Genomic DNA, 14,968 nt, shown 5'->3' on the forward strand with positions numbered 1-14,968 from the left:
ATATGTTCACTCACACCGACTTGGAACAGTACGCCTCATCTGTGCTGGACCACATCTCCACCACTATAGACAGTGTCACCACCCAGAAACAGATCACCATGTACCCCAACCAGAAGCCTTGGATGAATCGGGATGTACGTCTACTGCTGAAGGCTCACAACATCGCCTTCAGGTCAGGGGATACACAGGCCTATAGTACAGCCAGGGCTGAGCTGAAGAGGGGCATCAAAAAGGCCAAGCACCACTACAAGGGGAGGATAGAAGAACACTTCTCAAACTCCAACCCCCAACGTATGTGGCAAGGACTCCAGATCATTACAGATTACAGGGCCATCAACCCCTCCCCCGTCTCCTCTGATGTTTCCTTCCTCAATGAGCTCAACAATTTCTATGCTCGTTTTGAGAGAGGGAACCCAACAACTACAACTAAGGCAGATGTGTCTCCAGACCACCAACCACTGACTCTTTTCCCCACCGATGTAGGAGCGGCGCTGAGCAGGATTAAAGTTCACAAGGCTGCGGGTCCTGATGGCATCCCTGGACGTGTTCTTAGAGCGTGTTCTGGGGAGCTGGCAGGAGTACTGACGGACATATTCAACCTGTCCTTGGCCCGTGCTGTGGTACCAACCTGCTTCAAAACCACCTCCATCGTCCCAATACCCAAAAACTCAAAACCATCAAGACTCAACGACTACCGTCCGGTAGCCCTCACCTCCATCATCGCAAAGTGTTTTGAGCAGCTGGTCCTAGTACACCTCAAATCCTGTCTCCCCCCCACCCTGGACCCCCACCAATTCGCATACCGCCAGAACAGGAGCACAGAGGATGCAGTCTCCATAGCGCTGCACTCTGTTCTCTCACACTTGGACAACAAAAACATCTTTGCCCGGATGCTGTTCATAGATTTTAGTTCAGCATTCAACACAGTCATCCCCTCAAAACTCATCACAAAACTCACAGCATCAGTTCCCTCATGGGCAACTGGTTACTGGACTTTCTGACCAACCGACCCCAACATGTCCGGCTGGATAACCACTGCTCATATATCATCACTATTAACACCGGTGTACCACAAGGCTGTGTGATGAGTCCCTTCCTCTACTCCCTCTTCACCCATGACTGCAAACCTGTTGATGGTTCCAATACCATCATTAAGTTTGCAGATGACACCACGGTGATCGGCCTCATCAAAGACAACGATGAGACCGCTTATAGGGAGGAGGTGGTTCGTCTGGCTGAGTGGTGTGACAACAACAACCTGCTGCTCAACACCGAGAAGACTAAGGAGCTCATCGTGGACTTCAGGAGGAACGCTGGCCCACATCCACCCATCTACATCAAGGGGGCGGTGGTGGAGCGTGTGAACAGCTTCAAGTTCCTGGGTGTCCACATCTCCGAGGATCTCACCTGGACGACCGGCTGTTCCAAACTGATCAAGAAAGCTCACCAGCGACTCTGAGGAAGAACCACCTGTCCTCAGACATCCTGGTGAACTTTTACCGCTGCACCATTGAGAGCATCCTGACCAACTGCATCACAGTCTGGTACGGGAGCTGCTCTGCCTCAGACCGGAAGGCGCTGCAGAGGGTGGTGAAAGCCGCCCAACACATCACCGGATCACCACTTCCTGCCATAAAGGACATCTACAGGAAGCGGTGTCTGAAAAGGGCTGGAAAAATCACAAAAGACTTCAGCCACCCAGCACACAGACTCTTCACCCTCCTGCCCTCTGGGAGGCGCTACAGGAGCCTCCGGACTAAAACCACCAGGTACCGGAACAGCTTCTTCCCCACAGCTGTCACACTCCTTAACTCTGCCTCCTGACATCTGAATAACTACAACGGTCTGTATTCTCATACACACAACAACAGCACATGGACTGTAACACCACCACCTGCACTTTCATCCGTTAGCCCACTACTGTACAAACTGTACACATAATCTACTATCTACTGTTCATAAGTACTCACATACTTATATATATATATTTCTTCTTTATATAGCTGTTTCTACCCCTTCATATTATAACATATTCATAGTCTGTACACTCACAACCTGTATATATTTATACCTATAGCATATTCAAAGCAACTTACTGTATATTGTACTATATATATCTACCAATTTATTTTTCTTGCTAAGCACTTCTGGATAGATGCAAACTGCATTTCGTTGCTTTGTACCTGTGACATGTGCAATGACAATAAAGTTGAATTCTATTCTATTCTATTCTATTCTATTCTATACATTACATACATTACATACATACATACATACATACATACATACATACATACATACATACATACATACATATATATATATATATATATATATACGTGGAAGGCTTCAGAATGGAAGCCTTCCCGATGGAAAGTGAAACGTTTCAGAAAAAAAAAAGAAACTGTCCAGATGACATGACTGAAAATTGTTGGACTCCTTCAATTCTTATGAGATGTTTAAGTTTTTGCTAGCGTTAGCATTACACGATAGTTAGCGATCAATAAATCGCTCCTTCGTAAAAAAAATAAAGTGAAATAAAAAAGAAGAAAGGAACACTTGCCTTAAAAACTTCTCTGGCTGTGCCGTGTTAGCTTTTATTATCTTCACACAGTCCTCCAGCACCCACCACATATCTCCATTATTAGCCATGCTTGCTACACATGTGTAGCCAACTGACGACTGGCCGTTTCTCTGTGTCGCAACTAAACAGGCTCGATCAGAAACTCGTCCTGTGCCTCAGCATAGTTCCGAGGCAATCAAAACATGGCGTCGTCGATGCTGAAGGTTGCAGGTTGGTTTATGTCGACAGAAATATGTAACTGCAACGTTAACATTTTATTTAACGTATTCTGTCATCTCAAACCTAAATATGATTGTTCTACTTGTCATTGAAATTCAGACAAATTTTAGCGTCGCTAATTTCAGCTGTGCTAACGGGCGTTTCATTAGTCCTTGCTTTATTTGTTTGTTTAAAAGTGTGTGTATGTGTGTACACACATTCATATTCATACGTGATCCAAACACACAACCTTATTTTAGTAAAATTAATAAAAACTGTTTCCGCAGTTTCTAAATGTCAGGAGCTGTGTGTAAAACAAGTGACTGACTGTAAAGTATTAAATCAAACAAAGTATCCTGAATTGTATTCGTTTTCTGATTTTCAATTCTGAAATGCGGGTCCGCATTTAAAGCAAGTGGCTGAATCAATCGATCAATAAATCAATTTTATTTATAAAGCACCTTTCATACTTAAATCCTCCAGAATTGCGCCGCTCCATGTGGCTGCATGTTGGAGCAGCTCTTTACATTCATTCCGAGATTTTGCTTTTGAAAACTTTAATTACTATTTTTTCTGGATGCAAATTGCTTTTTTCAGCCGATTACTTCCTCTGATATCAGATGCTGTGCCGCTGGAAGGACTTGTACTGAAACCTTTTTTTTTCATTCCACCTTTATTTAGACAGGGTAATCCCATTGAGCCTCGAGGACTCATTTACAAGAGAGACCTGATTTAACAAAGAATGATGACAACAATGGACAACAGTGACAAGAATAGACAGCCACAAAAAGGCATACATATATATAACTTTCATTTTTTTTTTTTTTACAAATAAGATGGACAAAAAAGTAACAAAAAACAGCTAGATTCTAAGGCGAATGTAGAAAACTAAAAACAGGAACATGTCTGCATTGGTCCCTGCCAGGAGTCCAACAGATTCTTAAAGACACTTAGAGAGGTCAAAGGTCGAGAGCTTCAGGTCTTTTTACAAGATGTTCCAGGAAACAGGAGCGGAGTAGGAGAAGGTCCTTTTGTCTAGTTCAGTCCTCACTGAGGGAACACTGCAGGTAATGATGTCCTGAGAGTGCACGCTGTAGCTGCACTCACACAGAGACATGTAGGAGGAGATGTATGAAGGCAGCAGACCAGGAAGTGATTTAAAGATGAAAATGTACCAGTGAGAGAGTCTGTGTGAAGTTAATGGTGACCAGTTAACCAGTGAATACTGGGTGCAGTGGTGGGTACGATAATCACAGCCAGTTATGAATCTTGGTGCACCATGATAGACAGCATCCACCATCTGCAGCATCCAACATCTGCAGCATCCAACATCTGCAGCATCCAACATCTGCAGCATCCAACATCTGCAGGGTTCTTGTAGGAGCGTTCATGTAAATAATGTCACCGTAATCAATGGAGGAAAGTCACAGATACAAGGTGTTTCCTAACATTCAGGGTTAGACAGGATCTGTTTCTGAAAAAGAAACCCAGTTTAACTTTCAGTTTCTTTACCAGGTTTTCCACATGGAGCTTAAAAGAGAGATGTGAGTTGACCAAGATACCCAGATATTTATAGGAATCAACAAACTCAATGGGGACACCATTTGAGGTTGAAATCAGAACTGCTGGGACCAACTTCCTGTTTGAAAAAAGCATCGCTTTGTTTTTGTCGGCATTTAGGACAAGTTTGAGGCGGAACAAATCTGTCTGGATGTAGGTGAATGCAGATTTCAAAAGCTGGAAAGCCTTAACTGTTTTAGCTCGACAATAAACAACCGTGTTGTCAGCATAGAAATGTTTGGATGCATTAGGAATGTTTTGATCTACATTACCTATGTAGATTGTAAAGAGGGTGGGTCCTAACACTGAGCCTTGTGGTACACCACTGTTGACTGTTAAATAACTGGAGGAAGTACCATTGCTTGAGTGCCTGACCGCCGAGATCTTGGAGGTAGCGGGAAACATTGCTCGTGACAGCGAGAGGACCGAGATCGTCCCCCGGCACCTGCAGTTAAGTCCATGGTGATGAGGGACTCTGCAGGCTGCTGGGAGAAATGGGCATCGCTTGGGAAGGAGTTCTACCTTGCCTTCAGGCAGTCCTGCTGCCCAAGAGGACGAGAGGTCAGCTGGGTCTGAGTGGACGAATCGGCATCTGCATCCAGTTTATTCAAATCTGCTGTAGGATGGACCGCTACAAGAGATCCTTCCTGCCCAAAACCATCAGCATCTAGAACAACTAATAAAACCAAGATGAGCTACAACAACAATTAATTTCCCTTTGGGATTAGTAAAGTATTTTTGAATTGAATTGAATTGAAAAGCAACTCAAAGTGCTGTACAGAATTATAAACAATAAACCTACAAAATAAAAGCAAACAACACACACAAAAAAAACATTCTCTGTCGAACATGTTGAAAATCATGTGGAACCTTGAGTCACGTGACTGACCTACATTATTCTGGCCATAGTCAGTGTAGCTAAACTAATATGGCTGATAAATCCAAAGTATTTTCAGTAAATGGCTGTTTCGATAGGTAAACAAACATAGGTGGTAGTTTTCATCCGTACACAAATTTGTCTACAACGTTTTAATTTAGGTACATATTATTAACCATTGATATTAGAAAAAATCTGTGCATATGTTGATTCTTTCATTCTACTTTTTGTTGTTGTCCAGCTTTATTTACTATACCTTTAATACAAAGTACATCTCTAGAATATATATGTTAAAACAGTAGTGAGGCTTTCTAAACAAAGGACAATGTTGTTTAACCCTGAAATAAAGAGCAAAGCAAATGTAAATGTTCCTTTTAAGACTGACTTTCTTATCTAGACACTACGTTTTTAATATCATATTGTTTATTCAGTGACAGGAATATCCAGATGTTCTCACGTCTCGCTCCTGAGGGCACATTCAACAACAGCATCCCTTCATCAGAGTGTTCCTCGGTCCCTGTGGAAGCTGGGTAAACTGAACCACATAGCCATCGCTGTTCCTGACATGGACAAGGCCACAGCCCTGTACCGAGATGTCCTCTGTGCCACGGTGAGCGACAGAATCCCCCTGCCTGAGCACGGTGTCTACACCGTGTTTGTGGAGCTGAGCAACACGAAGCTGGAGCTGCTCCATCCTCTGGGGGAGAAAAGCCCCATCTCTGGTTTCCTACAGAAGAACAAGTCTGGTGGGTTGCACCACATTTGTATAGAGGTGAGAAAAACTGTTGGTGTAGAGACTTGCTGCATGACACATTTACGCTCTGATTACAAATCGTTTGAACACAACAACACAGAGTACGGTCACATGTCCAAGCAGCTAACTTTTTTCATACATTCATTCAACCTTTACTTCTACAGGTTAGTCTCATTGAGCATCAAGGACTCATTTACAGGAGAGACCTGGTTTTAAAAATAGAATAATGACAACAGTAGACAATCATAAAAGAAGGCATATAAATTGAAAATATAAATGGAAGAAAATTATATAAAAAAAGAAACAAAAACAGCTACATTATAGTGATGTAGAATACTAAAAACAGGAACATGTCTGCATTGGTTTTTGCCAACTTACTGTATGCAAATACAATCAATCTGTTTTTGTGAATAGTCGTCTTTAATCAGGGTGAATGTCATCCACTTCCGGGGCTCTGCTTCCTTGGAGCTTTTTAATGACCTCAGCGACCTCAGCCACAGTTATAGACGGATCCACCTTAAAGTCCCCCGACTCAGCTTCCTCCATGGAAGATGTGCTGGTGGGATTCAGAAGGCCCGGGAAGTATTCCTTCCACTTCCTGACGACATCACTGGTTGAGGTCAACAGCACTCCACCTTCACTGAACACAGTGTTAGTTAGTGAAGTGCTTTTTTCCCCTCCTCAGCCACCTGTTGGTTTGCCAGAATTTCTTCAAAGCCGAACGAGAGTCTACCCAAGGTCTCACCGAACTCCTCCCACATCCAAGCCTTTGCCTCAGCAACAGTCAAGGCTGCGGCGTGCTTGGCCCTCCAGTACTCCTCAGCTGCCTCTGGAGTCTCACTGGCCAACAAGGCCCAATAGAACTCCTTCAGCTTGACAGCCTACCTAACCTGGGGTGTCCACCACAGAGTTCGTGGATGGCCACCGCAAGAAGCACCGACAACCTTGCAGCCACAGCTCAAGGCAGCTACCTCAACAAGCGAGGCGTGGAACATGGCCCACTCATACTCAATGTCCACCACTTCAGCTGGGATGCAGTTAAAGCTCTCCCAGTGGTGTGCGTAAAAGATCTCTCTGACAGGTTCTACTGCCAGGTGTTCCCAGCAAACCCTCGCTACATGTTTGGGTCTACCAGGTCTGTCCAGCATTTTCCCCCTGATAGACCCAGTAGGTCCAACTCATTACCATGTGGTGATCAGTTGACAGCTCAGCTCCTCTCTTCATCCGAGTGTCCAAAATAAATGGCCGCAAATCAGGTGACACGACTATGAAGTCAATCATAGATGTACGACCTAGGACATCCTGGTGCCAAGTGCACTTATGGACACCCTTATGTTTGAACATGGTGTTCGTCATGGACAAATTATGACTAGCACAGAAGTCCAACAACAGAATACCACTTGGATTCAGATCAGAGAGGCCGTTCCTCCCAATCATGTCCCTCTAGGTCACACTGTCATTACCCACGTGGGCATTGAAGTCCCCCAGCAGAATAAAGGAGTCCCCAGCTGGCACACCTTCCAGCACCTCTGTCAAGGACTCCAAGAAGGCCAGATACTCTGAACTGCCGTTTGGCACATAGACACAGTCAGAGCCCGTCCCCCAAACTGAAGGCGAAGGGAAGCCACCCTCTCATCTACCAGGGAAAATGCCCAGGCTTCCTCCCTATCAGAGAGGTCACATTCCATGTTACAAGAGCCAGCTTTGGTAAGCCAGGGTCAGAGCACCAAGGTCCCCGCCTTTGGCCACTGCCTATGGCATCATGCACCCGACTTTTATGGCCTTTCCTGCAGGTGGTGGGCCCACAGGAAGGCAATCCCATGCTGCTCCTTGGACTGTGCCCAACTGGGCCCCATGGGTAGAGACCCGGTCACCAGGCCCTCGCTGATGTCCGTCACAGCAGCTACTTTCTGGCGTAGATCAGATTCAGTCAGTCAGAGATTTTTTATTGTCATTGGCATCACATGTGGTAAATGTAGTGGAATGAAATTGTGTACACAGGGTAGCAAAAATATAAAGTGTAAAAAGAAACAGTAATCTGATTTGGATCTGGGATATAAACTAAGATATACGCTAAACGAACGCCAAGCGGTACGCAAAAAGATTTAAGATATATGCCAATCACTAATGGGAGACTGCAACAAAGCCAAGATTCAACTTGTCTGCTGCTTCCTTAGATAAAGAATTTTACTAATTGTCTTTTTTATGTATATGAATGTTCCAGTAAAGTGCCCTGAGACAAATTTGTTGTGATTTGGAGCTATATAAATAAACTGAATTGAATTTAATTTAATTAATAATGCAAAACAATACACCAAACAACAACAGCAGCACAGTTCTCATAGGTTCTGTTTGGCTATAATTTACACGCTTAATGCGAGCACTAACATAAACTAAACTAACAAACTGGGATTTATTCAAAGCATGCAACAAAAATACAGAAACAAGGCACCAAGAGTGAAAAAGAACTAAATCTACAGCAGCATGGTCCTATTGGCAGAGTGGTTCTGATGACAGTGAGGCTCTCTTAGCAACATGGTCCAGTAATCCAATGTAATTTTTTTAATCACATTTTTATCTTGTGGTGTTTTTATAAGCCAGATGTCAAAGACAAATCTCCATTTCTTTGAATGTTATGGACAATAAAGTTGAATTGATTGGTTGATTAAGCAGCAGGATACTGTTAGCGGCATGGTGTTGTTAGCAACGTTAGCAGGTCTTGTTAGCAGGTCCCTTCAGCAGAATGATGACAATAAGGACCACAGCAGCTGCCTCCCAGACTGCCCTCCAGAACCAGGTCCAGCAGACAGAGAACATCCAGGTTTCCCCGCAGAACCAAGCGGGGTCCACAGAGTTCAGTCCAATCAGGCAAACGGAGGATCTTGTTAGCAGCATTAGCAGGTTAGCAGATCTAGTTAGCAGGTCCCGTCAGCACACTGATGGCAACAATGACGGCAGCAGCTGCCCTCCCATACAGCCCTCCAGAACCGGGTTCGGCAGATGGAGAACATCCAGGTTTCCCCACAGAACATCCAGGTTTCCCCACAGAACGGACCGAACTCTACGGACTACATGGTCCGTAGAGTTCGGTCCGTGCAGGCAGATGGAGGATCATGGAGACAGCTGCCACCTGAGCCCGAGGCTGGAAGGACTGAACCGCGATGGCAAGATGCTGGTGAAGATTCTCAGTCATCCAGGACATGATGAATTCAAAAAACATTCAATACAAAAACAACTGGACTTTATTTGTAACAGAAGACGTTTGGCTCCTCACCCGAGGAGCTTTCTCAATTCAAACAGCAGTGAGTGAGAGATTCAGGTTATAAGGCTGAGTGAGATCAGATACACACACACACATATGTAGATTGGCAGCTCACACCTCAACACCTTAACAGTAGGGGTTTCTTAAGGTCTTTGTTCCTCTAATCCACAGACGAGGCCCCTCTGTTCCCATCAAGTGTGAAAACCGGCTGGGAATCAGTCTTAAAGTTGCATTATAGGTTTTTGAAAGTGGAAATCTGAGGCCTCCTCCTCTGTTAAGAGATGGTTTTTCCCTTTTTACATAAATTGCTTCCTTCACCCCCCTCTCAAACCATCTGTGTTCTCGGTCCAAAATGTGCACATTTTGGTCCTCAAAAGAGTGTCCCTTCTCTGTGAGGTGGAGGTGAACAGCTGAATTGCATGATGGCAAGGCAGCGACACAGAAAACCCCACAAGTGTGTCGCGGTTATTCCCGTACTGTGGATGTGTATTGTAGGTGCAAAAAAAGGGTAAGACAAAAACAACAGGAACAAAAAACAATTGCGTTCACCAGGAACCTGTGAAGCTGCGACTCGGCTAAGTGCGACCATCTTGGTTAAGATTAACTACGAGACTCAAAATATATTCCATCAGTCATGGCACAGAAAGCAGGATGTCATACTCTGGCACCATTGTTGTTGAAAGAAATATGCCGTTGGTCTGTGTGTGCATGAAATATACTCCTGTAATGCACATGTGCTTTACTGAACATTTCTGCAGGAGATGTGTACATAACAGCGGGCAGTCCAACAAAAAACCTCCACTGTAAGAAGTGGGTTGAAAATCCTCCGGATTCAGCGAGGCGGTAGAGTGTGTGTGTGTGGGGTGGGGATGTGGTTTCACTCAAAACGCGTGCCGTAAAAAACTGCCTCTTATTACACTGCCTGGCCAAAAAACAAGTCTTCACCTGGATTTAACTAATCAAACAGGTCCGAGCCTCCTGTTGAATCACATTGTTGGTCACATTGTAGAGTTTGCGGATGATACAGTGGTGGTGGGATGCATCACAAACAATGATGGGTCCAGCTACAGGCAGGAGGTGGAACACCTGGAGAGCTGGTGCAAAGAGAATAACCTTCACATCAATGTGAAGAAGATGAAGGAGATGACTGTGGACTTCAGAAGGAACAAACACACCTACACCCCCTGAACATAAGAGGATCTGCGGTGGGAGTGGTCTCCAGTTACAGGTACTTAGGTGTACACCTGAACAACAACCTCAGCTGGAGCAACAACACCACCAGCCTGATCAAGAAAGCTCATCAGAGACTCTACTTCCTCAGGCGGCTGAGACGAGCTGGTCTGGAAGCTCAGTCCTCACCTCCTTCTACAGGTGTGCAGTGGAGAGCATCCTGTGCTCCAGCATCAATGTGTGGCATGGAGGCTGCACAGCTGCAGAAAGAAAAGCTTTGCAGAGAGTGGTGAAGGCTGCACAGAAGATGTTGGAATCAGTCTCCCCACCATCACAGACATCTACACCTCCAGATGCAGGAAGAGGGCCACCTGCATCATGAAAGACCTCACTCACCCAGCACACACACTTTTTGCCCCGCTCCCCTCAGGAAGGAGGTTGAGAAGCATTAAGTGTAGAACCACTAGACTGAGGAACAGCTTCTACCCTGAGGCTGTTAGACTCATGAATCTCTAACTAGAATAATCACTGTGAAAAACCACATCATGTTGCTGCTGATCTGTTTCATGTTGCTGCTGATCTGTTTCATGTTGCTGCTGATCTGTTTCAATGTTGATGTGTTCATGCGTGCACATCTGCTCACAGACTCATGTTCATGTTTGTGCTGATGTTCAATGTTTTTATGCTATTAGTGCTTAGTGTATATTTAGTTGATGTTTTTCTTAGTTCATATCTTAGATGTTATTACTGTTTTTCTTATACATTTTATTGTTGGATGTAACTGGGACCCTGTGAACATAGTTTCACTCCACCACATGTACCACATGAGGTGCAATGATGAGTCTAGTTGGGATTATGGAGCCTTCCACATCTGAGTGGAACCTCTGACGGACTCACAGCTCGATGTGTATCCACCCGGGAGGTGAGCGTGTTGTTGAACGGAGTACCGTCACTACTTCGGACGATTCTCAGCCATCCTTAGGAGACGCTGAAAGGTAGCGTTGAAATGGAACTCCGTACCGGAGCTGACCTATCTTCTGCAAAGGTAACGAGTCGCTTCACTACCGAGTGTACCGGGGCTGAGCTGGGGTCGGATGAAGGGTGCCATTCCTCTTCAACACACTTTCTTCCTCCACATTTTCTCTCCATTTAAACTCCTTCATTTCCCATCTTTAAACTTCTATCTTGCCAGTAATTAATCCAGATGCCTTCAGAAATGTCTGTTGTTTTTATTAAGTAAAACGTGCCAAGTTTTATTAATCAGAACCAGATCAGTCTAATCAAGTGTACAATGTTTTGATGTTAAATTTTGATTCTGTTAATAAATGACCACATTTATTTTGATGGGTCAAAGAAAATTAACGTCTCATGTCACTGATTAAACCATCTATGTACAGTACCTCTGTCACATATCTGTCAAGTAGCTCGAAAAAGAGAGAACCCGTTATTAAAATATGACTGTAGTGGAGCTCTGAAGCTAACCAAGCTAATCGAGCCTTTTAGCATACTACAAATGACAAAGAATCTCTGACTCTGGATAATTACTGCACGGACGATTATCTTTCAGCTGCAACAAGTTATTTAACCCCAACTGGTGCAATGAGTTGCTTCTCATTTCTTAAACGACCACGATCAAAGACTCATGGCGTGGTCGTGGAAAAGATGTCAGTCTGTTTGAGAAGAGTCAAATCATTGGCATCAAGCAGAGGAAACATCTAAGGAGATTGTAGAAACTACTAAAATTGGGTTAAGAACTGTCCAACGCATCATTAAAAACTGGAAGGACAGTGGGGACCCATCGTCTTCCAGGAAGAAATGTGGCTGGAAAACAATCCTGAATGATGGTGATCGGTGATCATTTAAACGTTTGATGAAATCAAATGGAAGAAAAACAACAGTAGCACTCAGGGCTGTGGTTCATAGAGACAGTAAGAACATTTCCACACACACAATGTGAAGGAACTCAATGGACTGGGACTGAACAGCTGTGGAGCCTTAAGAAAACCACTAACCAGTGAGGCTAACTGGGGAAAAAGGCAAAAACAATAACTCAAATAAAAAAAAAAATTTTCATTAAAACAACACAATTCTATTCAATTCAATTCAGTTTATTTATATAGCGCCAAATCACAACGAAGTTGTCTCAGGGCACTTTACAGGAACATTCACATAAAAGCCAATTAGTAAAGTTCTCTATCTAAGGAATCCAGCAGACAAGTTGAATCTTGGCTTCGTTGCAGTCTCCCATCCTGAGCAAGCACAATGGAGACAGTGGAAAGAAAAACTCCCTTTAACAGGAAGAAACCTCCAGCAGAACCAGCTCAGGACAAGAGACCATCTGTTTTGACCGGCTGGTTGAGAGGACAGGAAGGAGAGACAGACGAACACAGAATGGTAGTTCCAGATGTAGGTCCAGGTATAGGTCCAGGTCCAGATGTTGGTCCAGGTGTATCTGAAAGACAAAAAAAACCATGTTAAGGATAGACAAAATAATTACAAATACAAAACAGGTTGAGCAGAGTAAGTAAAGACAGTAGCAGAGTGAAAAAGTGTGGTCAGTTTGTCCTCCAGCAGTCTGAGCCTATAGCAGCAGAACTAAGGGACAGCTCAGGAAACCCAAGCCGACCCTAACTATAGGATTTAGCAAAAAGGAAAGTCTTAATCCTAGTTTTAAAACTGGATAATGTGTCAGCCTCACGGACAGAGATTGGAAGTTGGTTCCACAAGAGAGGAGCCTGAGAACTGGAAGATCTTCCTCCCATTCTGTTTTTGTAAATTCTAGGAACCACAAGTAAACCTGCAGTCTGAGAGTGAAGTGCTCTGTTAGTAAAATATGGAACAATAAGATCTGTAATATAAGATGGAGCTAGGTTGTTGAGAGCTTTGTAGGTTAGAAGTAAGATTTTGAATTCTATTCTGGATTTGACAGGGAGCCAATGGAGAGAAACTAAAACTGGAGAGATATAATCTCTCCCAGTAACTCCAGTTAAGACTCTGGCAGCAGCATTTTGGATCAACTGAAGACATTTTAAAGAAGTATTTGGACACCCAGATAATAAACCATTGCAATAGTCCAGTCTAGACGTGACAAATGCATGGACCAGTTTTTCTGCATCATCTTTAGATCAGATGTTTCTAATGTTAGTGATATTACGCAGGTGGAAGAAGGAGGTTCTAGTAACGTTTTTAATGTGGGGGATAAAAGACAGTATTGTGAGTAATGCCGAGCAAACACAGAGATAAGAGACAAATGTCGGAAAATAATTCAGAAGATATGGAGGAAGTTAAAAAATCTTTGAACTTTATGAGTGCTGAACTGACTAGAGTATCAGCTAAATGTGAATTACTGACAGGACTGTCTGAAGAAGTGAGACAATTGAAAGAACTGATGACTAATAAAGACAGAAAAATACCTGAACTGGAACAGAAAGTAGACGACATGGAACAATACACAAAAACAGACAACTTGGTGATCACTGGACTGGAAGTTAGGAACCGAACTTGTGCAAGAGTTGTTGCTGGTACTAGCACTACAGAAGATGCACCACAGGAAGAACTACAGACTCTGGAGGAGCAAGTAGTGAATTTTTTACAAAACAAAGACATTGACATCGAACATGAGGACATTTCAATCTGTCACACCCTGCCCAACAAATCAGATAAAGCCAAACCATCCATAGTCATCAAGTTCATTAGCAGGAAATCAAGAAACAATGTGATAATGCAAACAACTGAAGGGAACAAATGTTTACATAAATGAACATCTAACTAAAAAAAAAATGGAAATATTGCACGTGAAGCAAGGCTATTGAAAAAACAGAAAAAAATAGCATCAACTTGGACAAGAAATGGAAACATTTGGATCAAACTAGAGGAAGGATCTCAGGCTAAAATAATAAAAGACCTGAAGGATCTGGAAAAACTAAAATGAGTTCAGGAGATGACAGATGATAAATCATTGACATAACTTCACTAACAAGAAATTAACAAAATATAAAACAAACAAATACATTAAAACATGGCAACATACGAAGACTTAGAGTTTAAAATATACAATGTTGAAGATGTGATTGATACAAATTTTTTCCCTGTAATAAAAGACTGTGAATATTACAATGAAGAACAGTTTAATGACATTAATATAACAAATGGAGGTCTCTCTATTATTCACTTTAACAGTAGAAGTTTAAATGCAAATATATCCAAAATAACAGATTATTTAAAACAGCTAAACAGAACCTTTACAATAATAGCACTGTCAGAGACATGGCTCAACGATGAAAACACAACTTATGTTCACATGGAAGGTATGAATTATATCATGTGAACAGAAGCAACAAAAGAGGTGGTGGAGTGGCTCTATTTGTTAAAAATGAAATAAAATGTAAATTAATTAATGAAATGTCAATAATTGTTGATAATATCATGGAAATAATAACAATAGAAATAATAAACAAGAATGATAAAAACATATTAATAAGTTGTGTATATTGATCTCCAGGATCAAATATAGAAATATTCACTGATAAAATCGTACAACTATTGGACAAGAGTTTTAATAAA

At 42.9% G+C, this 14,968-nt stretch overlaps 2 protein-coding genes across 2 annotated transcripts in view; one reads left to right on the top strand and one right to left on the bottom strand.

The window, feature by feature from the left end:
- Window positions 1-2,701, bottom strand: part of mphosph10 (M-phase phosphoprotein 10 (U3 small nucleolar ribonucleoprotein)) — a 49,787-nt gene extending 47,086 nt beyond the window's left edge. Inside the window, exon 1 of the mRNA XM_037689368.1 lies at window positions 2,564-2,701. Coding sequence (XP_037545296.1) covers window positions 2,564-2,652 — 89 coding nt within the window. The 5' untranslated portion in view covers window positions 2,653-2,701. The remainder of the gene's footprint in view (window positions 1-2,563) is intronic.
- A 56-nt stretch (window positions 2,702-2,757) lies between these two features.
- The window catches only part of mcee (methylmalonyl CoA epimerase), an 18,167-nt gene continuing 5,956 nt past the window's right edge, over window positions 2,758-14,968 (top strand). The window contains exons 1-2 of the mRNA XM_037689379.1: window positions 2,758-2,794; window positions 5,651-5,991. Of these exons, the coding sequence (XP_037545307.1) occupies window positions 2,767-2,794; window positions 5,651-5,991 (369 nt within the window). The 5' untranslated portion in view covers window positions 2,758-2,766. The remainder of the gene's footprint in view (window positions 2,795-5,650; window positions 5,992-14,968) is intronic.

The sequence above is a fragment of the Nematolebias whitei genome, chromosome 2 (genome assembly GCF_014905685.2).
Source record: "Nematolebias whitei isolate Nwh7 chromosome 2, NemWhi1, whole genome shotgun sequence".
NCBI classification, from domain to species: domain Eukaryota; kingdom Metazoa; phylum Chordata; class Actinopteri; order Cyprinodontiformes; family Rivulidae; genus Nematolebias; species Nematolebias whitei.